Raw genomic sequence first — 25,687 nt, 5'->3', positions numbered from 1 at the left:
CCCCCCACACTCTATGATTCTCCCCATCCCTCTCCACTCTACGACCACTCGCCTTCTGTCCCCACCCATTTCCGGTGGACCATTTCCGGTGGACCATTTCCGGTGGACCATTTCCGGTTGGTCACTTCCGGTGATCCATTTCCGGTAGGCAATTTCCGGTTGATCATTTCCGGTGAGCCATTTCCATTTCCGGCTGTGCGCTGTGAGGTGCCGGCCGCCATTGCTCTCCGCCCCCCTCCATCATGGCGCTGGTCCTGCTGCCCTCCCGCTGCCTCCGCCGCCTCCCCCCGCCGCTCACAACCCGCGGCCTCATCACCCCCCGGCCCGGGGGGTCCCCACCCCCATCTCTTCCTTTAAGCCGCCGTTTGATGGTGGTGGCGGCTGTGGGAGGCGCTGCGGGAGGAGCGTGGTTGTATCTAAAGGCCCGTAAGGAACGAGAGAGGACGGAGAAACGGCACCGGGAGCTGCGGGCCTTGGCGCTGGGACACGGCGACTTCCAGCTGCTGGATCACGGCGGGCGGCCCCGCAGCAAGGCCGACTTCATCGGGCAGTGGGTGCTGCTGTATTTCGGCTTCACTCACTGCCCCGACGTGTGTCCGGATGAGCTGGATAAACTGAGTCGAGTTGTGGAGCTGCTGGATCGGGATCCGGCCCTGCCCCGCCTGCAGCCGCTGTTTATCACCGTGGATCCCGAGCGGGACGACGTGGAGGCTTTGGCTCGTTACGTGCGGGATTTCCACCCGAGGATGGTGGGGTTGACGGGGAGCAGCGAGCAGGTGAAGGCTGTGAGCGCTGCATACAGGGTGTACGCCAGCGCCGGGCCCAAGGATGAGGACGGGGATTACATCGTGGATCACACCATCATCATTTACCTGCTGGGACCCGACGGGCTGTTCCTGGATTATTACAACCGCAGTAAGACAGCCGAGAAGATCGCTGAGAGCGTCAGGAGACACATGGAGAACTACCAGCCCCTCCTACACTGAGCACCCACAGGGCTCAGGATGGGGGGCAGCCCCCAAAGGGAAACTGCAGCCCCACAGGACTCTCGGGCAGCCCCCAAAAGGAAATTGCAGCCCCAGAGGGAAGCTACAGCCCCACAGGACTCTGTCTGGACGTGAGGCAGCCCCAAAGGGAAGCTACAACCCCATAGGGCTTAGAATGGGGGGCAGCCCCCCCCATAAGGAAACTGCAGCCCCAAAGAGCTCTGCCTGGACATGGGGCAGCCCCCAAAGGGAAACTGCAGCCCCACAGGACTCTGTCTGGACGTGGGGCAGCCCCAAAGGTCTCAGGATGGGGAGCAGCCCCCAAAGGGAAGCTACAGCCCCAAAGGAAAGCTGCAGCCCCTCAGGGCTCTGCCTGGACAGGGGGCAGCCCCCACAGGGAAGCTGCAGCCCCAAAAGGCTCTGCCTGCATGGGGGGCAGTCCCCATAGCAGCAAGAAGCTTCCCTATAACCCACTCCAGCCCATAGGGATGCTTTGTTCACGTCACCAAAAACGAGGCCGCCTTTACTAAAGTCGGGAGGTTTATTGCTGAGAGCTGTGGGGTGGTGGGGGCTGTACAGAGTGGAATAGGGGGGGGTTTATATGGGGTGAGGGGCTCATTCGCAGGCTGAGGGGGCCATGTAGGTGCGGAAGCGCTCGTGTGCCCGCTCTCTTGTGAGCAGCCGCAGCCGTACCGTGTCCACGGCCTCCTCCAGCCCCGGGGCCTGCGCCACCTCCACCGTGTAGTCGTTGGCCTGGGGAGAGGAGCAGGGGCTGCAGCAAAGCCCTACCCCCCATATCCAACCATCTTCCCCCCCCCTCACCCCCAGGGCCCCACACTCACCAGCTGCAATGAGGCCAGCATGTAGCGGCACACCTCGAAGGGGGGCAGCCCGGCCACCAGGCTGGCAAAGGACTGCCACTGCCCCAGGCTGCCGAATCGAGCTGCCAGCCTGTCCCCGTAGCTGTGGATGTCGAAGGCCGTACGCTCCTCCTGCATGACAGCGGGGTCAGTGCTGACCCTCTGCCTCCCCCATCCAGCCCCACTGTTGTTCCCCCTGCAGCTTTACCTGCTCCTGCAGCGCCGGCCCCATCTTCTCCTCCCAAAGGCGGATGTGTTGGGAGAGCTCCGTCTCCTGTACGTACCGCTGGGAGTTGGCGATGAACAGCTCCTGCAAGGACCAAGGGATGTGGAACAAGATGGGAACAAGGACAGTGTGGGGATGAGGGACACCTACAGCACCCGCTGTGCCCTCGCTGTCCCTGCCCTGAGCTCGGGCACAACACATACCACGTTCTTCCTCACCAGCTCCTCATAGCTCAGCGCATCCACGTCACAGGGAGCTGTGAGAGGTCAGTGTTATCAGTGTGATGGGATGGGGGGGAACTGCATGCCTGGCCCTGTGCCTCCAGGTGAGGACAGGCACATCTGTTCCCCATAGGTGGGACACACAGCTGCTCAGGATGCACTGCAGTGGTTGAAGGATGGGGTGCCCTCACAGCTCCCCCAGGGCTCACCCATGGCTTTCTCCACTAGATTCTCCACATCCTCCTCTTGGATGTCTTCATGCTCCACAAAGTCATCTGCAGGAAGGGCAGGCTGTGCTAAGGACCCCCATAGCTCCTGCAGCAGCTCAGCCCTCAGAGACTTCAGAGAGATCAGAGACTTCAGCAATACCTGCTGCTTCTCCATCCCCATCATCCCGCTCCGGTGCATTCAGCTCTTCCTCCTCTTCATGCTCTGGCCGTAGTAACAAGGGTGGCCCCTGGGGAAAAGCATTGAGTCCCCAGCCAGCGCGGCTCCCACCACCCTCCAACCCCATCTGCGTGCTCACCATCCTGCTCTGCAGCTTCCTCTGTGCCACCAGCCGCTCCTGCTGCTGCTTCCAGTACAGCGCCTCCAGATCTGCACAGACACAACGCAAAGCACAGGTCAGCACTGCCAACCTGCATCCCCTGATACAGAACGAGGCTTCCTGGGTTCCACAGTGTGGTTTTGGGGCTGCCTTAGCACCCATCCTTCTCTCTGCACCAACAAGCTGGGAGCTCCCCTGAATGCAGAAGAGGTTTTGCACAGCAAGAAGGGGGCAACGCTCTGCATAACAATGTTTAAAGGCTGCTTTTTGAATGAGGAACGGCTGCAGGACTGGAAGTCACAGGTTTCAGTGTTGTGAACATTAAACACGACCAATCCTCATCCATTTTAAGTTGTAAAACTGCTTATTCCTCCCACGTCCTTTGCTTCAGCCCTCACACTGCTCTATTAGAGCAACCACTGTCACCCCAATAATCTGTCACCCCAGATAAGGATTATTGGCCTCTTCCCAATGCAAACCCAACCCCAACAAGGGCTTCACAGCACAACTGCTGCACCTGGAGCCCTGCATATGGCTGCAGCCTGAACCCCAACTCAGCCCACCCTGCCCTTCTCACCAGCAAACGTCGGCCCTTTCCTCCTGGTTTTCCTGCAGTCAGCACCGTTGTTGTCTGAGAAGAACAGGATTGCATTTAGAAACCCCTACAGGTGCAGCCCATTGAGGAGAGCAGGGAGCAGCAGCCAGGTAAGGTCAGACTGTAACACTCACAGGTTGCAGAAAACCAGTTCAAGAAATCCAGGAGCTTTCTGGGTCCCTTCCTTTTCCGCTTGCCACCAACCACATCGTCCATGCCATGTGGCGCTAAGAAGGGCCTCCCTGCGGGGCAGAAGGAGATGATCTGCAGGGAGAACCCCGTTCCAGCCTTTGGAGGTGAGCAGCCCCAAGGCAGGAGAGCAGAAACACCACCACAGCCCCACCTCAGATACCTTTCCTGAAGGGTTTGTCCTCAGAGTCACCAAAGGGGTCAAGGCTTCGCCATGGATCCAGCATCTCCTGGTGGAAGAAATGAGTTGTGTCTGAGCAGTGGCAGAGCAATGTAGGGCATTCTGCAGCCGCGTGGCTCTGCAAACCCTTCTATGGGTGTTGATGCAGCACTAAGTGCAGTGCAGAGCGCTTCCCACAGCATTTAGGCTTTAAAATGACAAGAGGTGAGGACCTCATGTTGCACCAGCAGAGGGTCAGGGTGGATATGAGGACACAAAGCTCTCCAGATGAGTGGTCAGGCTGCCCAGGAAGAATCCCCACCCCTGGAGGTGCTCAAGGAACACAAAGGTGCAGCACTTGGGGCCGTGCTTTAGAAGTGCATTGTGATGAATTGACAGGTGGACTTATCTATCTACGAGGTCTTTTCCTACCTCCATGATTCCAGGATTTGCTTTTGCTCTGTGCTCCCCTTCCCATACCTTGATGTGGGGCTGAGGGTCCTCAGCAGGGGCTCGCTGCCGCAGCACGTAACCCTTCACCTGGGGCGCGCTCTGGCAGACACAGAAGGGGTGTCAGGCAGTGAGCCACAAGGCAGACAGGCTTCAGGGCCCAACTGAGCTTTGCCTGCCCTACCCGCTGTGGCTCGGTGTGTTCAATGGCAGCTGGAGTTACTTCCATGTTGTCCTCAGGTCCAACCACAGGTAAGTCATCCCCTCCATCATGGTCATCATCTGGTCCTGCAGCACCTAGTGGGGCAAGCAAACGGTCAGCAGCTCTGAGATCATCAAGGACCTCCCTTTTCTATTCTACCCAATGAGGATTTTCCCCAAGGGCTTTACTTTGCAAACCATGGCCAACAGGCCGGGCTGGGACAGGGGGCAGAGCAGGAGCACCCACGCAGCAGCAGCTGCCTGAAGACGCAGCCCAGCCCAGCAGGATGGAGGGGCAGACCCCACTGATCCTGCACATCTCACCTCCATCGTCTGAGAAGTTCAGTGCCTGGACAGGCATCGCACCAGTGCTCATACGCAGGGATTCCCTCCCGTCGCTGACAGAGGGCTGTGCTCCTGCCAAGGGACAGAGGTGTGATCAATGTACTCTGCTCGCAGGGCTTCAACTGCCAGCACTGAGCAGCCTCGGTGCTGCTGCTCCTTCCTATGGAGGCTGATGGCCTCCCCAGTACAGCACAGGGCACAAACCCTGTTCAAGGTGTCAGAGATCTTTGGCTGAAGGAAGGGCAGCAGAGGAAAGGCAGCAGAGGAAAGGCAGTGCCTCCTGTACCCAAGGAGCTGGGCTGTTCCCATTGCTTTTGCTCACATCCTCTTCTCTCGAGGCAGAAGGGAAGCATCCCAGCAGTGCCTCCCTGCTCTGTGCAGCCCACAGCCCGCTCCTCAAGCTGGGGGCTCTGGGTCCTCCCCCCAGCACTGTACCTACTGCTCCGCTGCCGTTGTTCTCTTCCTGGTCCCGATGCTGCAAACACATTGGGGAGAGCCCTGCCAGCTCCAGCATGAAGGCTCCGTTGGTGTGAGGGGTGCACGTGTTCATCCTGAAATCCTTCCGGCTGGCCAAGATCTCTCCCTTCCGGCTGCAGACATGGGGGCTTGTCAGGGGGATGGGGGCTCCGTGGCCCCCCAGGGCAGAAGGAGCAGAGCCAAGGCATCCCCAACAATGCAAATCATCCCCACTCTCCATTCTCTGCATTCCCTGGCCATGCAAAGCCCTGCCCGCCCACTCCAGAGCAGCCCCTGCCCTGCACCAGGTCCCACCCCCACATCTCAGTGCACTCGGGATTACTCTGCCTGCCTGCCAGGGGAAAAGGAATGACCCTTCTGCCGTGGAATGGGGACAGTCAGACAGGTGGGGGCCAGCTGAAGGCTGGGGGGCTCTGAGGGTGGGCTTTCACCTGAACAGAGGGTTGCTTGTCTTCTCGGCCTCTTCCGGGGGAACCAAAGACATGGGAGTCAAGGGAACAACATTCACAGCCTGCAGGAGAACAGGAGTCAAAGATGTGCTGGGCAGGCAGCAGAGATTCAGTGAGGAGAGCTGATATAGAGGGAGGGGAGACCAGAAAGACAACAGCAGCTTCCCTTACACTGGGCTGATGGTCCTTCTTCAAGTCCACGCTGGCCTGGCTGGTGTCGCTGATGTCATCCAGGGAAAGGAACTGCAGAGAGAGGCCCACACCAGTGACCAACAGGGCTCATTTCATTGTGCCATTGCATCCCTCCTCACAAAGTGCTCCTGCCTTGCCTGGCTGCAGGAGCAGGAAGATGCAGGGCTGAACACCCTCTGCTGCAGCTCACACACAGCAGAGCCCATCTGCAGGAGCACACCCACCATCGCCCCCTCACCTCTTCCTTCTCCATCCCAAAGGTTGCATCTGCATCCTTGCCATCCGGTCCCACAGAGCAGGGCTGCCTTTCCCGCCTGCATCAAGGAGCAAAGGTACAGTCAGAGGCCCAGCCCAGTGCCAGCTAAAGGCAAAGCAGTGATAGCTTTCCTCCAGCTGCGCTGCACACAGCAAGCAAGCAGCTTCCAGCATCACCTCGAAGCAGAAGCACCCCAGGCATCATAGGCAGGAGAGTGCAGACCACAGCATGGCTGTCAGCACCATCAGCCAGCCCTGGGCTCTGAGCACTGATGGAGCTGCAGGGCTCCCTGCTCACTGCAGGCAGGGGAACCAGGCAGCCTATAAAGATCCCACCCAACCCAAACCATTATATGGTTCTTATCCTCTCCCCATCAGAGAGGTGCATCAGGCCCCTAATAATTTCTATGGCCTTTCACACCATCCCACAGAAACCCTCAGGTTCAGAGAACATTTTATAGAGCCTGAGATCAACTCTGCAATAGGAAGGTTGGTTGCTGAAGCAAATTACTGCCCTAAGGGAAGAGAGCTCAGTAGGGCAGGTCACAGCCTCAGCCCCACACCAGGCAGAATAGGGCAGAGCTCCCACAGTAGGGCTGTACTGTAATGGGGAGGGAGACAAGCAAGCTAGGAGCACACGGCCACATTCTTTGCAACAGCAGTGAAATCACACAGGCAGATCCTGGCCCCTTTGCAGCTGGTCTGCCCAGAGGATGGAGGGCGTTACTCACTTCTTATTGGTGATGGAGTCAAGTGCCTGGTAGACCAGCGAGTACAAATACTCCACCTGCAAAACAGGAGCCAGACGTGGAGATAGAGAAAGCAACTGCCAGAAAACCCCCCTCCAGCTGGTGGCCACAACCCTCCTCTTACCCTCCGACAGCCAGAGTTCAGTATCTCAATAACCTCTTTATTCTTTTCCCCATTTGGAGTGCAGGTTTGGTAAAGGAGAGGGTTACTGTTATTGGTAACACCCATTGGTAACCCCTCAGTGCTCACCTTCTTGCTGTAGATGCAGGCAGAGCCCTGGATTAACAGAGCTGCCTCTATGAAGTTCATGGTAGTTTTGCCACCGTCAAAAGAAATACAAATTTGGTCCAGCTGTAAAAACACAGAAGAAAAAGGGAAAATGAAGTGCTGATTCCCAGAATTGATTTGAGAGCAACGTAACAAAAGGATAAAATCCAGATGTGATGTTCTGGGGACCGAAACTGATAAGTGAATGCAGAGAGGGAGTGAATGCAGAGAGGGAAGGCATCCTGTTCACAGCACCCTCCCTGGGCTCCAGTCTGTGCCCGCTGCCCCTTGTCCTGGCACTGGGCACCACCAAACACAGCCTGGCCTCCTCCTTTCAGACACTGATCAGTATTCACCTCCCATTCTCTGCAATCCAAGGAGCTTCTCTGTAGCCACACTGCAAGAAGCACATCCCCAGCACCTCCTTAAAAGCAGAGAACACTCAGAAGGGACAGATGTGAAATACTGGATTTCACAGCCAAGCACATCTACAAACCAGGCAGAAGCTGTGCTGGGGTGTGAGCAGCCACCACAGGCACTGACAGAACCTCCCTTTGTGCCCATGGTGTGACGGAGCCCTCACCTCCTCCAGGTACTCCCCGAGCTGTGCAGCCACGTCCACCTCCCAGTTCTTGGTGAGGTCCCGGATGGGCTGTAGGAGGTGAGCAAAGCGCGACTCCACGTCCTCCATGGCAGCAGCTGCAGGTTGGGCACAGTGGGGTATCGTCAGCTGATCACTGTGCTCCCTCCAGAGCCCAGGTCTTTGAGGATGATGTCTTGCAGTAGTTGGCTGTTATAACGTCACAGAATCATCTTAGGTTGGAAAAGACCTCCAAGATCCCCGAGTCTGACTGTATAACCCACCCCAACCACATCACTAAGACGTGCCCAAATCTTAATGAGGGCAGATAACAGCAGGACAAGGGGAAATGGGTTGAAGTTGAAGGAGGGAAGATTGAGGTTGGATGTGAGGGGGGATATTGTTGATAGAGAGTGTTGAGGTGCTGGACCAGCTGCCCAGAGAGGCTGTGGGTGCCCCGTCCATACCTGGAGGTGTTGAAGGCCAGGTTGGATGCGGCCCTGGGCAGCCTGGGCTGGTATTAAAGGTGGAGGTTGGCAGCCATGTCTATGGGGGGGAGTTGGAGCTCATGATCATTGAGGTCCCTCCCAACCCAACCCATTTAATGACCCTATCCCCAAGTGCAACCCCTCCTAAAGGCAAAAGAGGCTCAATAGACAACAGAGACCTTCAGTTCCAATGGAATAAAGGCTTTAAATAAGGACACCTTCAGCTCCAATGGAATAAAGGCTTTAAGTGAGGACACCCCAGAGACCTTCAGCTTCAATGGTATAAAGGCTTTAAATAAGGACACCCCAGAGACCTTCAGCTTCAATGGAATAAAGGCTTTAAATAAGGACACCTTCAGCTCCAATGGAATAAAGGCTTTAAATAAGGACACCTTCAGCTCCAATGGAATAAAGGCTTNAATAAAGGCTTTAAATAAGGACACCTTCAGCTCCAATGGAATAAAGGCTTTAAATAAGGACACCTTCAGCTCCAATGGAATAAAGGCTTTAAATACAGACACCTTCAGCTCCAATAGAATAAAGGCTTTAAATAAGGACACCCCAGAGACCTTCAGTTCCAATGGAATAAAGGCTTTAAGTGAGGACACCCCATAGAAATAAAGGCAATCCCACAGAGAACACCACAGAAACCTTCGGGCACCACAGATCGGCTCATGCCCTGGGATGGAGGTCCAACATGACATCAGCCCACCATAACATCAGCCCACCATAACATCAGCCCTATGATCTCGTAAAGACCCCACGGACACTCACCCACTGTGTCGGGTGGAATAAAGCAGAACCAAAGCGGAGCTCCCCCCTCAGCTCCACCCGGAATCCGGTTCTTTCCACGCCGCCATTTTTGTATTTCCCGCCCAACGCGCGGCGTAACGTGACGTCACGTCAGGCCGTGCGTGCGTGCGTGACGACGTGACGTACGGCGGGAGCGCGGGGACGTGTCGGTGGCGCCGGGCCCGCCATGGGGGAGCCGCCGCGGCGGCCCAGGGAGCTGTTCCTGGCCGGGTTGGCTGCGGCTTATCTCGCCGCTTTCGTATCGCTTTACCTCCAGATCCCCGGTACGTGCCCCTGGGCTCGACCCGAGGGCTCCTATTAAGGCGTTATGTTGGGGTTCTGAGGGTTATTGGGGGGCTGCAGACGGGGCCTGACGGGGGGTGAGGCCTGAAGGCCTGAGGGGGGGGATAGGCCTGAGGGGGGGAGGGGGAAAGGCCTGAGGTGGGAAGGTCTAAGGGGCTTCATAAGGGATGTGGAGGGGATCCATCCTTAGGGGGTTGAAGGACATGGGGGGTCTCATAGGGCCCTTTTTGGGGTCCTGGGGGGGGTTGAAGGACCGGGGGGACACAGGGGGCTCTTTCTGGGGGTCTCATAGGGCCTTTTTGGGGGTCCTGGGGGGGCTTGAAGGACCTGGGGGATAGAGGGGGCCCTTTTTGGGGTCCTGGAGGGAGTTAAAGGATCTGGGAGACACAGGGGACTCTTTCTGGGGGTCTCATAGGACCCTTTTTGGGGTCCTGGGGGGGGGGGGGTTGAAGGACCTGGGAGACACAGGGGGCCCTTCTTGGGGTCTCATAGGCCCTTTTCGGGGTCTCAGGGGGGGTTGAAGGACCTGGGGGATGGAGGGGGCTCTTTCTGGGGGTTTCATAGGGCCCTTTTTGGGGTCCTGGGGGGGGTTGAAGGACCGGGGGGACACAGGGGGCTCTTTCTGGGGGTCTCATAGGGCCCTTTTTGAGGTTGAAGGAGCAGGGAGATGGGGGGGGCTCTTTCTGGGGGGTCTCAGAGGCCCTTTTTGGGGTCCTGGGGGTGGGTGCTCATGGTAGACGTGGTGTCCCCCCTTGGGATGTGTTGGTGGCAGAGGGACAGCTGAGGTCTCCAGAGGGCTGAGGGATTGGGGTCGGTGTCTTTAGGGGTTGGGAGCAGCTCAGAGGGTTGAGGTTCCTGAAGGGTTTAGAGACAACAGGGAGCAGAGATGGAGCCCTAGAGCTGTAAGGGGGGCTCCTGGCTTCTCACCTTCATCCCATGGGGAGCTGCACCCTGATCAGCTCCTTCCTTCCATCCCATAGGGCTGTATGGACGTGATGGGATCCTGCCAGCCCGCCGGGTGCTACGTCTGAGCGGGAAGGGGCTGTGGGAACAGCTACGTGATGTCCCCACGCTGCTGTGGCTCGGCCCACAGCTGGGGCTGGACACGGAGCAGGGCATGGAGCTACTCTGCCTGCTGGGTGCCGTGGGCTCCATGGCTGCGTTGCTCTGCTCCTCGCTGCGTGACTGCCTGCTGTTTGCTGTCCTGAGGGTGTTCTACCTCTCTCTTTATCAGGTATGGGTGCACGTCAGGAGGCTGCAGGGACTGAGCTCTGTGCCCTCTGTCTGTGGTTTTGGTTGGAGGAGCTGGGCTGAGTCAGAGCGGTTGTGGCACAAAGGGGTTCCTCTTTCATCGCGTGCACCCCCAGCCATAACTGCGTTGCGGGTAGCAGAAGTGGGTTCAGTGAAGGAAGGTAGGGATTATCTTGCTCTGCTCTGCCCTTAGGAGGGCTTGGCTGGGTACTTGATCCAAGTCAGGGCCCCCAGCTCAGAGATGTGGGGCTGTGGGAGTGGGGTCTGAGGAGGGCATGGGGATGGTTGGGGGCTGTGAAGAGACCTCACTGCGGCCTTGGTGCCTGAAGGGGTTAGTGCACAGGAAGAGGATGGCTCTGTATATGGGCTGAGAGAGACGGAGCAGGGAGGAATGGCTTTAAACTGAAAGAGACTGAGGTCAGACATTGGAGAAAATCCTTCACCCAGAGGTGGTGCAACCCCTGGTATTGCTGCCCAGAGCTGTGTGTGCCCCAAACCTGGAGGTGCCTGAAAATAAATGGGGACCTGAGCAGCCTGAGCTGGGGGGCACCCAGCTCACAGAGGGGAGTTGGAACCAGTTGGGCTTTAAGATCCATTTCCAACCTCAGCTGTTGTGTTGTTCCCTCTGAAACCGGGGAATGGGAGAGGAAGCTGCCTGCGTGGGAACTGTTCCTGGTGTGCAGCTGTTTGCATTGTGCTGAGTGGGAGGGGAAGTGGCACAGGGGGCTGCATTGGGCTGGGACTCCCCGCTGTCCGGAGCCGCCTCCTCCCAGCCCCTGCGTGCCAGGCCCTCGTCCTTCCCTTTTAAGGTGATGCTGGAGAGAAATCCATCTTCCTCCTCCCCTCTGTGCTGCTTGCATACAGGGCTGCAGCCAGGGCTGTTGTGCTGCTGCTCGCTGGCCACGTGGCTGAGCCTGGAGCTCTGGAGCCACTCCTGGGCTGTGGTTCCTGGCACCAGAGTGTTGCCAGCACATCTGGCCTCAGAGCATCCTCCTCCTCCTTCCTTCCTCCTCCATCCTGTGCCCAGGGCAGTGCTGTCTCATTGCCTGGGTTTGGCTCACAGCCACCCTCGGGTTTGGCACAGAGCACTCAGTGGGGGCTCTCTGTGGCTTGGGAGACAGGAAGGAAACCCCCTGCAGCACAGGGCCTCCCTCCCACTGACTGCTGGCTCTCCCTGCAGGTAGGACAGGTCTTCCTCTACTTCCAGTGGTAAGTCAGCCATCGTACACACCCCTCTGCCCTGCTTGGGGACTCTGTGTTCCTACTGCCCTCTCCCTTAGGGGCTCTGTCCCCCTGTTGTCACCTCAGGGGCGCAGCCTGTGGTGGCAGCAGGGGTTGTGATGTTCCCTTAGGGACAGCCTCCTGCTGGAAGCAGGTTTCCTGGCCGTGCTGGTGGCCCCCCTGCGCCTGTTCAAATGGCGTTCCACAGCCTGGCGCCCTCACGACAGCGTCACCTTCTGGCTGGTGCGTTGGCTGCTCTTCCGCCTCATGTTTGCCTCTGGTGTGGTGAAGCTGACCAGCCGCTGCCCCACCTGGTGGGGGCTCACAGGTGAGGGGCAGCACAGCAAGGGGCTTTGGGGCACCTCGGTGCAGCCTCTGGCCTCGGATTGTGCCCTGAAGCAGCTCTGGGGCTCTTTGCAGCTCTCCCTTGTGAGCCCCACCAACTCCCCGACCCTCTGCTGTCCTCCCAGCTCTCACCTATCACTATGAGACGCAGTGCATCCCCACGCCGGCCGCCTGGTATGCCCACCAGCTGCCCGTGTGGTTCCAGAAGTTCAGCGTGGTGGCCACCTATGTCATTGAGATCGCCGTCCCTCTGCTGTTCTTCATGCCCATCCGCCGCCTGCGGCTCTTCGCCTTCTACTGCCAGGTATGTGGGGATGCTGCGTGGCCTTCAGCGGGGTGCCCCTGAGGCTCTGTGCTGCCCCCAACCCCTCCTCTGCTCGTGCCCAGGTCCTGCTGCAGATCCTTATCATCCTCACGGGCAACTACAACTTCTTCAACGCGCTCACCATCGTCCTGGCCTTCTCCCTGCTGGATGAGGAGCACGTGGGGCGCTGGATGGGACGTGGCAAGAAGAAGCAAAGCAGCTGTGAGTCCCTGGGCCCATGCACTGTTTGGGGGCTGCAGGCCCCTCTGCATTGAGAGGGGAGGGGATGGGCCACCATCACTATCTGACCCTGGGAGATGAAGTTCTGGTGCCGTGGGCTCTGATCTCTGCCTTCCCCACATATGGGCACTCAGCCCTGTGTCCAACCATGCGCCGTGGGTTGGTCTATGCTACGCCCTGTGCTCACCAATGCTGAGCTGCCCCCCTCCTCCAGCAGCCTGGCCCCCTACCTTCCTCTCCTTCCTTTCCACCCTGCTGGAACTGGCCACCTACGCCTTGCTGCTCTACTGGAGCGTCCACTACTTCAGCCTGGAGATCGACTGGAAGAAGAAGCTGCTGGAATCCAAAGTGGGTACGTGACGGCTGCGCTGGGGTGGCTCCCCCCACAGCCCTGCTGCCCCCATAGGCACCACAGCTGGCCCTGACTGCTGTCCTCCACCACAGCCTTCACCTACCACGAGTTCACGCAGTGGCTACGAGCAGTGACGCTGCCCCTGGTGGGGCTGGGCTTCCTCTCACTGTCCTGGGAAATCCTCTCTGCTATGTACCGGTGAGTGGGGTGGGGGCTGTGCTGGGCTGTACTTTGGTGAGCAGGCAGTACAAGACGTAGCCACACACTGTGTGCATGGGATGGAGGTGGCTCAGAGAGGGTTTGTTTTCTCGTTGTTTTTTGCATTGCTAAAGCAGGGCACAACCAGGGTGGCTGGAGCTGCTCCCAGCCCCCATCCACTCCACAAACAGGGCTGAGGCAGGGGCTAACCTGGGTCTCCATCCCCATAACATGCCCCCAGCCAGTAGCTGCCCCCCTCCCCAGGCAGATGCAGCCTGTGGGGCCACACAGCTCTGATTTCTCACCCCCCTTCCATCCTCTTGCAGGTGTGCCTGCATCCGTGGCTTCTTCTGGAAGCTGTGGGCCACGCTGCAGTGGGCCGTCTTCGCCACAGCTACCGTGGGGATGTTTGCTGTCAGCTTGGTGAGCACACGGGGGGGATGTGGGGGGTGCGTGGCCAGGCTGTGGGGCACAATGCTGTGGTCTTCATCCCCTTAAGTGGGGGTAGGAGCTGGGGGGAGTTGCTGTTGTGTAGCAGCGCCCACAGCGTGTGAATGTCTTTGAGGGTGGGAGGCTCAGCCCAGCCCCCCCAGCTTCTGTCTCCTCTCCCTTGGGGGTGGGGGTGACGTGGTCACTCTCTCTGCCCCTCCCCAGGTGCCCTTCACCTACATTGACTATGAGTCCAATGGCAAGCTGTGGCCTGGCATCCACCAAATGTTCAGCGCAGTCGAGCGCTTCCAGGTGGTGAATTCCTACGGGCTCTTCCGCAGGATGACCGGCGTCGGGGGGCGGCCCGAGGTGGTGCTGGAGGGCAGCTACGACAAGCAGAGCTGGACGGTGAGCGCCCACCTCGCTGCTGGGGGGTGGGGTGGGGGAATGGTGGCATGGGAGGCGGCTCTGAGCATCCCTGCTTTGTGGTTTCCATCCTGCTGGACCACCTGGCTGTCCTTATACGATGTGGGGCTTTGTTCTGTGGCCTGAGGGGAGGGGAAAAGGGAACTGTGCCCTCCAGAACAGCAGGCTACTGGGGTGTCTTAAGCCCAGAGCTCCATATCTGCCCTCCAACCCTCTCTGCTCTACCTACAGGAGATCGAGTTCATGTACAAACCAGGCAATGTCAGTGCAGCCCCCGCCGTGGTGGCTCCCCACCAGCCCCGCCTGGACTGGCAGATGTGGTTTGCAGCCCTGGCACACCACAGCAGCAGCCCTTGGTTTGCCAGCTTCGTGCACCGTCTGCTGCAGGGCAAGGAGGACGGTGAGCAGGACGGGGTGAGCGTGAGGGGGCTGCTGGTGGCCCCGTGGGATGGGGTAGCCCCCCCTTGACACTGTGCCCACCCCCATTTCCCCCCGCAGTGATCCGCCTGGTGCAGGTTGATGAGGATAAATACCCCTTCAGCACTCAGCCGCCCACCTACCTCCGTGCCCAGCTCTACAAGTACTGGTTCACCCACAGCGCCGAGAGCGGGTGAGCAGGGAGGGGAAGGCAGGGGGAGCTCTGGGGCAGCCCTATGGCGGTGCAGGTTGGTGTGGGGGGGTTCCTATCCCCATCCCCATCGCCTTGTCCTGCAGGGTGGGAGCCGCACGGTGGTGGCGGCGGCAGCACGTCCAGGAGTTCTTCCCCACTGTCTCACTGGGGGACCCAACACTGGATGATCTACTTACCCAGCACGGCCTGAAGGTAGGATCCACATCCTGCACTGCACCGACCCCCATAGGTCACAGCTCATAGCTCACCCCCCAACACCTTGTTTTCCCCCCCCCCAGGACAAGCTGCCCCTGAAGCGCCCCGTGGACGCCTTCCTGCCCTGGCTCCTGAGCTCCGTGCGCCGGCTCAGCCGCCCCTTCTCCCCCCACATTGTGTTGTGGTCCCTCTACCTGGTGGCTGCCACCACTTTCCTGCTGCGTGCCGTGGCCCGCCGGCCCCGGGGGGGTGCACCCCCCACCCGCCATAAAGCAGCCAAACAGCAGCGGGGGGATCAGGGGGAGAAGAACGGGCAGCTGCGCAGGAAGGAGGGCAGGGAGGCGGAGGAGAAGGGGGAGGGTCGAAACAGGGGGGCAGCAGCTGATGGCGACGGCCCCCGTGGCACCAAGAGGAGGAAATAGCAGCGCTGGGTGCCCCGTATTCCACGCACTAAGTGCTGCCTCAGCCCCCCCCCAAATCCCACCTGCCCACCCCCCCCAAGCTCCCACCCCCTGGGGGGGCTTCTGGCTGGGGCTGTTGTGCTGCTCCCTGCAGTGCCTTCATGCACAGCTGGGTCAGCGCAGTGTGTGGCTGCTTCCTTGGCCCCATCCCCAGCTGGAGCTGCCCCTGTGCCCCCCCAGTTGGCTGGGCTGTGGGGTGGGGGCTGTGTTAGGGCTCAGCTGTTCTGTGCTGGGGTGGAGGCGGGGGGGAAATGCTCTGCCTGCATCACGCCCCCCCCCTCCCCCCCTCCTCAGTTCAATGGGTGGCAAAGAGGTTTCCTATAATTTTCTAAATAAAGCCTTTGACATTCCAGCCCTTGGGCCTCTCCCTTAGGTTTGTGGGGGGATGGAGCCCTCCCCCCGTGGGGTTTGTGGGGGTGGGATTCCCCATTGCACCCCCCCACACCCTGAACACAACCGCTGCGTTATCTACATGGCAAGTGGGTTTATTGATGGCACAGATGTGAACACAGTGTGGGGAGTGCTGAGTGCTGGGGGGGGGGGGTTGAAGAAGCTGGGGGGGTTTTATATCTGCAGGGGATGGGGGGGGTCCCAGCTCACCAGCAGAGCTCCCCAGGGCAGTACTTATCAATCAGGGCCTGGTAATAACCCTGCAGCTCCTTCACATCGGGCAGCTCCTCCTGCTTGGTGTACAGATCGAACTTGCTGTGAGAGCACATGGGGAAGAGGGGGGTTAGGGGTGGTGGGAGGGGGGCACAGAGCACCTCCATCCCCCCCCCATTCCCCACGACCACCACTCACTTGAGCTCCTTGACCCAGGGCAGCATGCGCAGGTCCTCCTCATTGCACAGGTGCTTGTAGTCCCCGTGTGCGTGCCAGGGGTAGAAGGAGTGGAAGCGGATCATGTAGAAAGCCTGGAGGGGTGGGGGGGGGATAGGGGGAGGTTTGGGGTGTGGGGGGAGCATCCAGCCCTTTGGGGTGCCCCCCATTCCCACCCATCACAACCCCAGCCCTCCCCTACCTCCTTGGGCAGGGCAAAGTTGTTGAACTTCATCACTCTATACATGTACTCTGTGGAGAAAGTGGGTGTTTGGGGGGCTGGGCTGCTGCCCCCCACCCCGATATACTCTGTATGGTGGGAAGGGAAGGAGGGGGGGCCATGGGGGGCAGCCCCCCATCATCCCCCCCCCCCCGTGCTCTGGGTCTCCCCACGCTCACCATCGTGTCCCCAGGACATGAGCACGTTCTCCAGGCCGCAGTGGGGCTGGTACATCCCACACTCGGTGCTGTGGAGCAGAATTAGGGGGTACAAGGAGGGGGCTGTCTCCCCCCCCACCCCCTCCCTGTGTTTCCCACCTATGGAGGAGCTGCACTCACTTGTACCGGGGGTCTCTGGTGTCCGGGTTGTCGTGGAAGGTGGAATCATGGAACACCACCGACTTCTGCACCTTGCAGCCCACTGGGAACGTGTCTCCCACCACCGCCCACTATGTGGGGTGACAAACATCCCCAGTGTCCCCCCATAAGCATCCCCAAATAGGGGGGTCCCACAGCCCCCCCCCCCCCAGCTCACCTGTGGCTCCCCAAACAGCACCAGGACCTTGCCCAGGTCGTGCAGCAGCCCCACGAGATGGAACCAATCTGTGGGTAAGCAGGATCCATCAACACCCCCATCCACAGCCTGGGGAGGGGGCTCGGGCAGTCAGAGCCCCCCTTATCACCCCACCTTTATCAGGGTGGGCCCGCCGGATGCCCTCTGCTGTCTGATAGGCGTGAAGGGAGTTGGGGAAATCCACGTCTGGGTCGGATTCATCCACCAGTTGGTCCAGCAGCTGCAGCGCCTGCATGGCGCTCATCCTGCGCAGCGAGCAGCCCCCGTACTCAGCGCTCTGCATTGGATGGGGATGGTGAGCACCGACCCATAAGGACCCCCCGGGACCCCCAACAGGACACGAACCTTCCTACGCACGAAGTCGACTGTCTGGTGGGTGTGCATCTGCAGGTACGTGTTGTAAACGCGGTCCAGCAGCTTCCCCTCCTGTAGCAATGGGGCAGGGCTGGGGGGGTTTGGTCCCCATAGCTTCGCAGGACTCTCTTCAGCCCTATGGACCCCCCCTCCAGCCCCACGGACCTCTCAGCCCTATGGAATCCCCCCAGCCCCATTTACTCCCTCCAGCCCCACAGACCTCTCAGCCCTATGGGCTTCCTTCAGCCCCAAAGATGTCCCAGCCCCATGGATTCCCCCCCAGCCCCATGGATTCCCTCCAGCCCCACGGACCTCTCAGCCCTACGGGCTTCCTTCAGCCCCAAAGATGTCCCAGCCCTATGGAATCCCCCCCAGCCCCATGGATTCCCTCCAGCCCCACAGACCTCTCAGCCCTATGGGCTTCCTTCAGCCCCAAAGATGTCCCAGCCCCATGGATTCCCCCCATCCTCACGGACCCCTCAGCCCTATGGATTTCCTCCAGCCCCTCAGCCCTATGGACTTCCCCCAACCCCCACAGACCTCCCTCCAGCCCTATGGATTCTCCTCAGCCTTGTGGACCCCCTTCCAGCCCTACAGATCCCCTTCCAGCCCTACGCACACCCTTCAGCTCTATGGACCCCCTTCCAGCCCCATGGATCCCTCACCCCTGTGGACCTCCTCTATCCTTATAGATTCCCCCAGCCCCCCCCAGACCCCTCAGCCCTCTCCCCAGCCCCACAGCAGCCCCTCACCGTGTAGTTGCGCAGCTCAGCCTTGTCCTTGCTGGGCTGTGGCTCATTAGGGTTGGGGTCCTGGTGGAAGGTTCCAGGTGAGCAGGACCAGCCTTTAACCCAACCAGTGCCCCCCTCTTCCAACCCCCCAGAGCACAACAAGGGGACGTTGTGACCCCCAAATGAAACCACCCCCCCCACCCCACTGCACTGTTAGATCCACAGGCCTGGGCCCCACTTTGGGGTGGTGACACTGAGACCCTGGGACCCCCCCACACACACACACTGCACAGAGGGTCCTGGGGGCTCTCTGCCCCCTCCCCCCCATTCCCTGCCATAGTTATGGGGTGGGCTTCCTTAGGGAAGGGTGGCTGCTGTCCTGCCCTCCACGAGCTACTCACCGCCTGCAGGACCTTCATTGCTGGCCGGGGTGGGGGCACACATTGGAGCTGCCAGGACCCCCCACCTTTATCCCCAGGCTGTGGGGCAATCAATCAGTCACCATTTAACCACCCCCGGTTAATGTTTGAGCCCCGAGCTGCCGCACTCACTGCAATGGGGGGCTCCTGAGCTGCTCCCCACAACTTGGGCTGCCCCATAGCGCAACCTGGAGGTGAGAAGCCCCCCCGACCCCTCGCTGAGGAGCTTCATATGCAGGTAGAGACCGCAGGGGTTTATATGGGGGGTGGGGGGGGGAGCTGGAGTCTGAGCACGCTGCTCCTTGCTCGGGGCAAAGGGGCACGGGGTGGGGGGGACATGGGGGAGGCACTGAGTGTGGGGCTGCACATTGGGGTTCGGGGGGTCCTTGGCTCTGCTGGGGTCTAATGGTTTTCCCCAGCCTGGGGGAGAGGAGATGGGGGTGTTGGGAGGGGAGGGGGAAGGGAAGGTGGGGGTCGTCTGTATCTCCCAGCCCCCCACCCCCACAGCCTGGGAGTGGGACGGGGGGGGGGGGGGGGAATAGGGCGGAGATACTGCAGCCCTATAGGGGAGAGGGAATGAGGGGGGAGGGGGGAAGGACAGGCGGACGGACACACGGATGGAGAAGTGGATGGACGGGCAGCCAGGAGGGAGGACACAAGAATGGGGTGGACGGACGGACGGACGGAGCAGCACGGCCGGCAGGTGGCACCGCAGCACCGCGATCCTCCGGGCCAAAAGAGCAGAGTTTGACCCCAAAACACCTCGATGGGCCGGGGACACTGTGGGGACAGGAGGCCAACCGTGTCATATGGGTGTCCTAGGGGTGTCCCAGGGACATCCTATGGGTGCCCTATGGGTGTCCTATGAGTGTCCCAGGGGCGTCCTATGAGTGTCCCAGGGTGTCCTATGGATGTCCTATGGGTGTCCCAGGGGGGTCCTATGGATGCCCTATGAGTGTCCTATGGGTGTCCTATGGGTGTCCTATGGGTGTCCTATGAGTGTCCCAGGGGTGTCCTATGAGTGTCCTATGGGTGTCCTATGGGTGTCCCAGGGGTATCCTATGAGTGTCCTATGGGTGCCCTATGAGTGTCCAATGGGTGCCCTATGAGTGCCCTATGGGTGCCCTATGGGTGCCCTATGGGTGTCCCATGGGTGCCCTATGGGTGCCCTATGAGTGTCTTATGGATGTCCTCTGAGTGTCCCAGGGGTGTCCTATGGGTGTCTCAGGGGTGTCCTATGGGTGTCCTATGGGTGCACCAGGGGCGTCCTATGGGTGCCCTATGAGTGTCCTATGGGTGCACCAGGGGGGTCCTATGAGTGTCTTATGGGTGTCCCAGGAGCGTCCTATGGGTGTCCCAGGGGCATCCAACGGGTGTCTTATGAGTGTCCTATGGGTATCCCAGGGGTACCCTATGAGTGTCCTAGGGGCGTCCTATGGGTGTCCTATGAGTGTCCTATGGGTATCCCAGGGATATCCTATGGGTGTCCCAGGGGTGTCCTATGGGTGCACCAGGGGCGTCCTATGGGTGTCCTATGAGTGTCCTATGAGTGTCCTAGGGGTGTCCCAGGGGTGTCCTATGGGTGCCCTATGAGTGTCCCAGGGGTGTCCTATGGGTGTCCTATGGGTGCCCTATGGGTGCCCTATGGGTGTCCTATGGGCGTCCCAGGGGTGCCCTATGGGTGCCCTATGGGTGCCCTATGGGTGTCCTATGAGTGTCCCAGGGGTGTCCTATGGGTGTCCTATGGGTGCACCAGGGGCGTCCTATGGGTGTCCTATGAGTGTCCTATGGGTGCCCTATGCGGGTGTCCTATGAGTGTCCCAGGGGTGTCCTATGGGTGCCCTATGGGTCACTATGGGCGTCCTATGGGTGCCCTATGAGTGCCCTATGGGTGCCCTATGGGTGCCCTATGAGTGCCCTATGGGTGCCCTATGGGTGCCCTATGAGTGCCCTATGGGTGCCCTATGGGCGTCCCATGGGTGTCCTATGAGTGTCCCAGGGGCGTCCTATGAGTGTCCCAGGGGTGTCCTATGGGTGCCCTATGAGTGTCCTATGGGTGTCCCTTGCAGCTGTGCACCCCAGAGTTGGATGGAGCGCATGGAGCTGCAGCTCTAGGGCTGCTGTGGGGCCGCAGATGTGGGGCAGTCACACCACCACCCCCATGGGTGCGCTGCTCGGTTGGACCCCCCCTAGTCTTCATCCCATCCCATCCCATCCCATCCCATCCCCTCCATGGGGTCAGCCCTGTTGGGGGGCTTCACCACCTCCCCCCCACCCCATTCCCACTCAGGGACCCCACAGAAAGGTGCACAGGAGCCCACAGCTGCTGGAAGTGCTTTAAGTGTCAACTCCTACCCGACCCATAGAGTCCTCGGGGGGGGGGGTGGAGAGGGGAGACCCTCACCCATAACTGTGGGGGCTGTTGGGGTTCATGGGGGATGAGTCCTGGCGGCCGGGGCGGCCCATCAGCTGCCATAGGCGGTGGCTGAGGTTCTGCACCTGGCAGGTTCCCAGCACGCAGCCCACCCGCATGGGCTGAACGTGGCGCAGCCGAACCCCGATGTGACGTCGACCCCTTTGGCCCTTTGGGGAGGGTGGTCGGTGTCTGTGCCGTGGGGGGCCGTGCCATAGGGCTGGTTGGGGACGTGGGTTGATGAGGTGTTTGAGCCGGGTGGGTTGGAGCCTTGGGGGGGATCTATGGGGCAGCGGTGGGTGCCGATGGGGTGGGCGCAGAATGGCTGGGGGGAGTCTCCGATCCGGGGGTTCCCTGCAAGAGAATGGGATGGGGTCAGTGGGATGAATGGGGTCAGTGGGGATGGATGGGGTCGGTGGGGATGGGATGGGGTCAGTGGGGTGGGGTAGGATGGGGGTCAGTGGGATGAATGGGGTCGGTGGGGATGGGATGGGGTCAGTGGGGTGGGGTCTGTTGGGAATGGGATGGGGTCAGTGATGGGAACTGGGGTCAGTGAATGGGAATGGGGTCATGGGGATGAATGGGGTCAGTGGGGATGGGATGGGGTCAGTGGGATGGAAGATGGGGTCCGTGCGATGGATGGGTCAGTGGGGATGATGGGGTCAGTGGGGATGGAATGGTGGTTCAGTGGGATGGCGGTGGGGTCATGGGGTGGGATGGGGTCAGTGGGGATGGATGGGGTCAGTGGGATGGGGTGGGGTCAGTGAGGTGGGGTGGGGTCAGTGGGGTGGGATGGGGTCAGTGATGGGACTGGGGTCAGTGGGATGGGATGGGGTCATGGGGATGGGAGGGGTCGATGGCATGGGTGGGTCAGTGGGGTTGGGGTGGGTCAGTGGGGATGGGGTGGGGTCAGTGCGATGAATGGGGTCAGTGGCGGTGGGATGGGGTCAGTGGGGATGGGGATGGGTCGGTGAATGGGATGGGGTAGTGGGATGGGATGGGGTCAGTGGGATGGGATGGGGTCGGTGAATGGGATGGGGTCAGTGGGATGGGATGGGGTCAGTGGGATGGGATGGGGTCAGTGGGATGAAATGGGGTCGGTGGGGATGGATGGGGTCAGTGGATGGGAAATGGGGTCGGTGGGGATGGGATGGGGTACAGGGGGGTGGGATGGGGTCTGTGGGATGGGATGGGGCAGTAGGAATGGGATGGGATGGAGTCAGTGAATGGGATGGGTCAGTGCGGATGGGATTGGAATGGGGATTGGATGGGATGGGGATGGGATGGGGTCAGTGGGGGGGTGGGGGGGATTGGGGTTTTTTTCCCCCTGGTTGGGATGGGATGGCGGTCAGTGGGATGGGATGGGGTCAGTGGGATGGGCATGGGATGGATCGTGAGGATGGGTCAATGGGATGGGGTCAGTGGGATGGGACTGGGTCATGGGATGGGATGGGATGGGCATGGGATGGGAATCGGGCTGGGGCATGGAGATGGGGTATGGGATGATGGGATGGGCGATGGGATGGCCGTCATGGTGGGGTGGTGGGGGGTTTTGGATTTGGGGGGTTTTTTTTTTTTTTTTTTCGTTCTGGGTGGGATGGGGTCGGTGGGGAGATGGGATTTGGGGTCGGTGCGGGAATGGATAGGGGTCGGTGGGATGAATGGGGTCAGTGGGATGGGATGGGGTCGATGGGGATGGATGGGGTCAGTGGGGATGGGATGGGGTCAGTGGGGATGGGATGGGGTCAGTGAATGGGATGGGGTCAGTGGGGATGGGATGGGGTCTGTGGAATGGGGTAGGGCTGCAGACTGTTGTACCCCATACATTTGCCCCATAGCCCCCCCCACCAGCTGCTCCCTGCCCATGACTGTGACTGCACCCCTGGCCCAGCTCTTGCCCTTCTGCCCCACATACCCCCCTCCCTGCCCCACATACACCCCCTGCCCCAGCCCTTGTCCATCCTCTGCCCTGATCCTGCCCTGGTTCACTGCCCCTGGCAATCTGCATGGGGTGGGGGGGTGGGGATGTGCACAGGGGGCACTGGGCAGAGATCCATCAATGGACATAGCACCTCCCCCCCCACCCCATATCAGAGACACCTCCCAGCAGCTGTGGGGATGGGGGAGACCCCACAGACACATCTATGGGCACGGGGTGACCCCACTCATACAGACACGTTCCCCCTTCACCCACCTATGAACACGCCGTAACCCCTGACCCACACCTCACACCCACGTGCCGCAGCGCGTGCAGCCACGCACGCACACCAGCACCCCACACACGCAGCTACACGCGTGTCCAGGCATGTGCACACCACCCGTGTCCCCGTGTGTGCACATGTCCTCACACCGCACACGGGTTACACACGGGCAGGCGGTGCCCCTTGCACACCCATAGTGCCCCTATGTGTGTGTGTGTGTGTGTGTGCACCTCTCAGCCCTTCCCACTCCCTGCTGTGCCCCATGCATTAACCCCATCCCTATTCCCCATCCCGTCTCCCATCTCCCACATCCCCATTCCATTCCAGCTCCATTCCCCACCCCCTGATCCCATTCCCCACATCCTTATCCCCACTCCATCTCATCCCCTGATTCCATTCCCTATATCCCCATCCCCTGATCCCATTCCCCATATCCTCATCCCCACTCCATCTCATCCCCTAATCCCATTCCCTATATCCCCATCCCCACCCCATCTCATCCCCCGATCCCATTCCCCATATCCCCATCTCATTCCCTGATCCCATTCCCTATATCCCCATCCCCTGATCCCATTCCCCATATCCCTATCCCCACCCCATCTCATCCCCTGATCCCATTCCCCATATCCTCACCCCCCGATCCCATTCCCCGTATCCCCATCTCATCCCCTGATCCCATTCCCCATATCCCTATCCCCTGATCCCATTCCCTATATCCCAACCCCATCTCATCCCCTGATCCCATTCCCTATATCCCCATCCCCTGATCCCATTCCCCATATCCCCACCCCATCTCATCCCTTGCTCGCATTCCCCATCCCCCCATTCCCCATATCTGATTCTCATCCCTATCCCAATTCCCCCATCTCCCATTCCACCCCATTCCCACTCCCCAGCCCTGTTCCCCATGTCCTATCCCCCATATCCTCATCCCTAACCCCATTCCACCCCATTCACTGGTTCCATCCACTATCTCCCATTCCACTCCAACCCCACTTCCCAGTCCCATTCCCCATACCGTTTCCCATTCCCTATATCCCCATCCCAATCCCCTTTCCCCATTCCAGCCTATTCCCTGGTACCATCCCCTATTTCCCATTCCCCTTTTCTGATTCTCATCCCTATCCCCATCTCCCATCCCATCCCTACCCCCATTCCCATCCCCATTCCCTGTCTCCTATTCCATCCCATCTCCCATTCCCCCCCATCTCCCACCCCCCATATCCCTATTCCCATTCCTATCTCCCATTCCACCCAGCCCCATTCCCTGCTTCCATCCCCTCTCTCCCCCTATTCCCCATCAAATACCTCCCATTCCCCCCTATTTCCCATTCCCCCTATTCCTGACCCCATTCTCCATCCTATCCCCTACCCCCCCCTCCCCATTCCCACCCCTTATCCCCCCATTAACCCCCCACCCCCCAACTCTTGGGCTCCCGCAGCACTTCGGGACCACCACCAACAGACCCTGGGGCTCCCCCCTCGCCCCCCTCCATACACCCCCATTGCTGCCCCCTATGTGGGGCGATATGGGGCTGCCTCACCTGTACTTGGGAGCTCTGCCGTGGGGCAGGGCCCGGCCGTGGGGCAGCTGCAGCGCACATAGAGCGAGGGTGATGCAACCCAGCGCTGCTCTCATGGCGTGGCCGGGGACAGGAGAGCGGCTCAGGGCCGGGTTCGGATGGGACGGGCTCAGCTCGGCTCGGTTCGGCTCGGTTCGGTTCTGCACGGATGGACACGGTTCGGCTCAATGTCCACGAGCGGCTCCGTGGGTCGCGGTGCTGGAGCTGCGGTGATCGCAGCGCTGTTCCCCGGTACCCCCCCCCCCCCCCTCCCTCCCGGTCCGGTACAGCCCGGTACCACCCGTACCTGCCCGCTGGGCTGACCCGGTTCCGTTGCCGGCTCCTCTTGGACTCCCTCTGTCTGCACGCTGTGACTCCAGGTTAAATATCGCCGGGCGGGAGGAGCAGCGGGAGGAGCCACGGGGTGCGGTGTGTCACGGCACGGTTCGGTACGGCACGGTTCGGTTCGGCACAGCACGGCTCGGTTCGGCACGGTTCGGTTCGGTACGGCACAACACGGTTCGGTACGGCACAGCACGATTCGGTTTGGCACAGCACGGTTCGGTTCGGCACAGCACGGTTCGGTACGGCTCAGCACGGTTCGGTTCGGCACAGCACGGTTCGGTTCGGTACAGCACGGTTCGGTACGGCACGGTTCGGTTCGGCACAACACGGTTCGGTTCGGCACAGCACGGTTCGGTTCGGCACAGCACGGTTCGGCACAGCACGGTTCGGTACAGCACGGTTCGGTACAGCACAACACGGTTCGGTTCGGCACAGCACGGTTCGGTTCGGCACAGCACGGTTCGGTTCGGCACAGCACTGTTCGGTTCGGCTCAGCACGGTTCGGTCCGGTTCGGTCCGGAGCAGGGTCCGGCTCGCTTCTAAACCGGACCTGCGCCCCCTGCCCAGGGTGGAGCATAGAGTGCCATTGTGCCTGCAGGTAGAGGTGACTGCGTGAGCCTGGATGGGACGGCAGCTCTTTGGTTGTTTTCGGCTAATTAATGAA

General features: G+C 60.3%; 6 protein-coding genes across 14 annotated transcripts; 3 read left to right on the top strand and 3 right to left on the bottom strand.

Annotated features, from left to right (window-relative positions):
- Positions 1–162: 162 nt before the first annotated feature.
- On the top strand, positions 163–3,187 carry LOC107309199 (protein SCO2 homolog, mitochondrial). 2 transcript variants are annotated; one of them, XM_015853911.2, is made up of 2 exons: positions 163–2,337; positions 2,522–3,187. In XM_015853911.2, exon 1 carries the CDS (start codon positions 243–245, stop codon positions 984–986), a length of 744 nt encoding a protein of 247 aa, XP_015709397.1. In that variant the 5' UTR covers positions 163–242; the 3' UTR covers positions 987–2,337; positions 2,522–3,187. The 2 variants fall into 2 exon arrangements, with proteins under 2 accessions (XP_015709397.1, XP_015709330.1); XM_015853844.2 differs by having other exon boundaries at positions 2,427–3,187.
- NCAPH2 (non-SMC condensin II complex subunit H2) lies at positions 1,509–9,127 on the bottom strand. Of its 5 annotated transcripts, none has more exons than XM_015853431.1 (21): positions 9,013–9,127; positions 7,754–7,960; positions 7,153–7,254; positions 6,885–6,940; positions 6,137–6,212; positions 5,878–5,949; positions 5,689–5,768; positions 5,216–5,370; positions 4,760–4,852; positions 4,419–4,531; positions 4,265–4,336; positions 3,788–3,854; positions 3,570–3,677; positions 3,418–3,471; positions 2,820–2,890; positions 2,663–2,750; positions 2,503–2,568; positions 2,276–2,328; positions 2,055–2,156; positions 1,829–1,978; positions 1,509–1,739 (listed from the first exon to the last, which is right to left on the bottom strand). In XM_015853431.1, exons 2-21 carry the CDS (start codon positions 7,859–7,861, stop codon positions 1,602–1,604), a joined length of 1,824 nt encoding a protein of 607 aa, XP_015708917.1. In that variant the 5' UTR covers positions 7,862–7,960; positions 9,013–9,127; the 3' UTR covers positions 1,509–1,601. The 5 variants fall into 5 exon arrangements, with proteins under 5 accessions (XP_015708917.1, XP_015708569.1, XP_015708826.1 ...); XM_015853083.1 differs by adding an exon at positions 8,218–8,296 and having other exon boundaries at positions 2,663–2,890; positions 9,013–9,121; XM_015853340.1 differs by adding an exon at positions 8,218–8,296 and having other exon boundaries at positions 2,663–2,890; positions 7,754–7,869; positions 9,013–9,115.
- A 23-nt stretch (positions 9,128–9,150) lies between these two features.
- LMF2 (lipase maturation factor 2) lies at positions 9,151–15,738 on the top strand. 2 transcript variants are annotated; one of them, XM_015852826.2, is made up of 14 exons: positions 9,151–9,314; positions 10,314–10,567; positions 11,765–11,793; positions 11,937–12,133; positions 12,276–12,454; positions 12,538–12,676; positions 12,909–13,046; positions 13,139–13,244; positions 13,571–13,667; positions 13,899–14,081; positions 14,331–14,499; positions 14,598–14,709; positions 14,814–14,922; positions 15,009–15,738. In XM_015852826.2, exons 1-14 carry the CDS (start codon positions 9,218–9,220, stop codon positions 15,345–15,347), a joined length of 2,148 nt encoding a protein of 715 aa, XP_015708312.1. In that variant the 5' UTR covers positions 9,151–9,217; the 3' UTR covers positions 15,348–15,738. The 2 variants fall into 2 exon arrangements, with proteins under 2 accessions (XP_015708312.1, XP_015708393.1); XM_015852907.1 differs by having other exon boundaries at positions 9,152–9,314; positions 12,912–13,046.
- A 117-nt stretch (positions 15,739–15,855) lies between these two features.
- Positions 15,856–18,697, bottom strand: MIOX (myo-inositol oxygenase). Of its 3 annotated transcripts, XM_015853555.1 has the most exons (11): positions 18,635–18,697; positions 18,485–18,562; positions 18,105–18,164; positions 17,344–17,424; positions 17,113–17,275; positions 16,960–17,027; positions 16,764–16,873; positions 16,605–16,672; positions 16,408–16,457; positions 16,188–16,300; positions 15,856–16,091 (listed from the first exon to the last, which is right to left on the bottom strand). In XM_015853555.1, exons 1-11 carry the CDS (start codon positions 18,680–18,682, stop codon positions 15,983–15,985), a joined length of 948 nt encoding a protein of 315 aa, XP_015709041.1. In that variant the 5' UTR covers positions 18,683–18,697; the 3' UTR covers positions 15,856–15,982. The 3 variants fall into 3 exon arrangements, with proteins under 3 accessions (XP_015709041.1, XP_015709128.1, XP_015709200.1); XM_015853642.2 differs by lacking the exon at positions 18,485–18,562; XM_015853714.2 differs by lacking the exon at positions 18,635–18,697 and having other exon boundaries at positions 17,344–17,443; positions 18,485–18,564.
- Positions 18,698–20,826: 2,129 nt separating this feature from the next.
- On the bottom strand, positions 20,827–24,779 carry ADM2 (adrenomedullin 2). The gene is made up of 2 exons (XM_032447101.1): positions 24,661–24,779; positions 20,827–21,269 (listed from the first exon to the last, which is right to left on the bottom strand). Exons 1-2 carry the CDS (start codon positions 24,753–24,755, stop codon positions 20,903–20,905), a joined length of 462 nt encoding a protein of 153 aa, XP_032302992.1. The 5' UTR covers positions 24,756–24,779; the 3' UTR covers positions 20,827–20,902.
- Positions 24,780–24,821: 42 nt separating this feature from the next.
- Positions 24,822–25,687, top strand: LOC116653966 (glutamine-rich protein 2-like). Its single transcript, XM_032447071.1, has 2 exons — positions 24,822–24,930; positions 25,059–25,687. Exons 1-2 carry the CDS (start codon positions 24,848–24,850, stop codon positions 25,564–25,566), a joined length of 591 nt encoding a protein of 196 aa, XP_032302962.1. The 5' UTR covers positions 24,822–24,847; the 3' UTR covers positions 25,567–25,687.

The sequence above is a fragment of the Coturnix japonica genome, chromosome 1, assembly GCF_001577835.2.
Source record: "Coturnix japonica isolate 7356 chromosome 1, Coturnix japonica 2.1, whole genome shotgun sequence".
In the NCBI taxonomy this organism is placed as follows: domain Eukaryota; kingdom Metazoa; phylum Chordata; class Aves; order Galliformes; family Phasianidae; genus Coturnix; species Coturnix japonica.
This window is presented reverse-complemented; position numbering and strand designations above follow the sequence as displayed.

Coding starts and splice junctions, on each gene's coding strand:
- LOC107309199 (XM_015853911.2), top strand. CDS start 243: ATGGCGCTGGTCCTGCTGCCCTCCCGCTGCCTCCGCCGCCTCCCCCCG.
- NCAPH2 (XM_015853029.1), bottom strand. CDS start 7,861: ATGGAGGACGTGGAGTCGCGCTTTGCTCACCTCCTACAGCCCATCCGG. Junction 5,769..5,877: donor AGAAGGACCATCAGCCCAGT/GTAAGGGAAGCT, acceptor GTTCTCCTGCAG/GCTGTGAATGTTGTTCCCTT. Junction 4,853..5,215: donor CAACGGCAGCGGAGCAGTAG/GTACAGTGCTGG, acceptor GTCCCTTGGCAG/GAGCACAGCCCTCTGTCAGC.
- LMF2 (XM_015852826.2), top strand. CDS start 9,218: ATGGGGGAGCCGCCGCGGCGGCCCAGGGAGCTGTTCCTGGCCGGGTTG. Junction 10,568..11,764: donor TCTACCTCTCTCTTTATCAG/GTATGGGTGCAC, acceptor CTCTCCCTGCAG/GTAGGACAGGTCTTCCTCTA. Junction 13,245..13,570: donor ATCCTCTCTGCTATGTACCG/GTGAGTGGGGTG, acceptor ATCCTCTTGCAG/GTGTGCCTGCATCCGTGGCT.
- MIOX (XM_015853555.1), bottom strand. CDS start 18,682: ATGGGGCAGCCCAAGTTGTGGGGAGCAGCTCAGGAGCCCCCCATTGCA. Junction 17,425..18,104: donor CTGAGCTGCGCAACTACACG/GTGAGGGGCTGC, acceptor CCATTGCTACAG/GAGGGGAAGCTGCTGGACCG. Junction 16,458..16,604: donor CATGTCCTGGGGACACGATG/GTGAGCGTGGGG, acceptor CTTTCTCCACAG/AGTACATGTATAGAGTGATG.
- ADM2 (XM_032447101.1), bottom strand. CDS start 24,755: ATGAGAGCAGCGCTGGGTTGCATCACCCTCGCTCTATGTGCGCTGCAG. Junction 21,270..24,660: donor GGCAGAGCTCCCAAGTACAG/GTGAGGCAGCCC, acceptor ATTCTCTTGCAG/GGAACCCCCGGATCGGAGAC.
- LOC116653966 (XM_032447071.1), top strand. CDS start 24,848: ATGGACACGGTTCGGCTCAATGTCCACGAGCGGCTCCGTGGGTCGCGG. Junction 24,931..25,058: donor GATCGCAGCGCTGTTCCCCG/GTACCCCCCCCC, acceptor CTGTGACTCCAG/GTTAAATATCGCCGGGCGGG.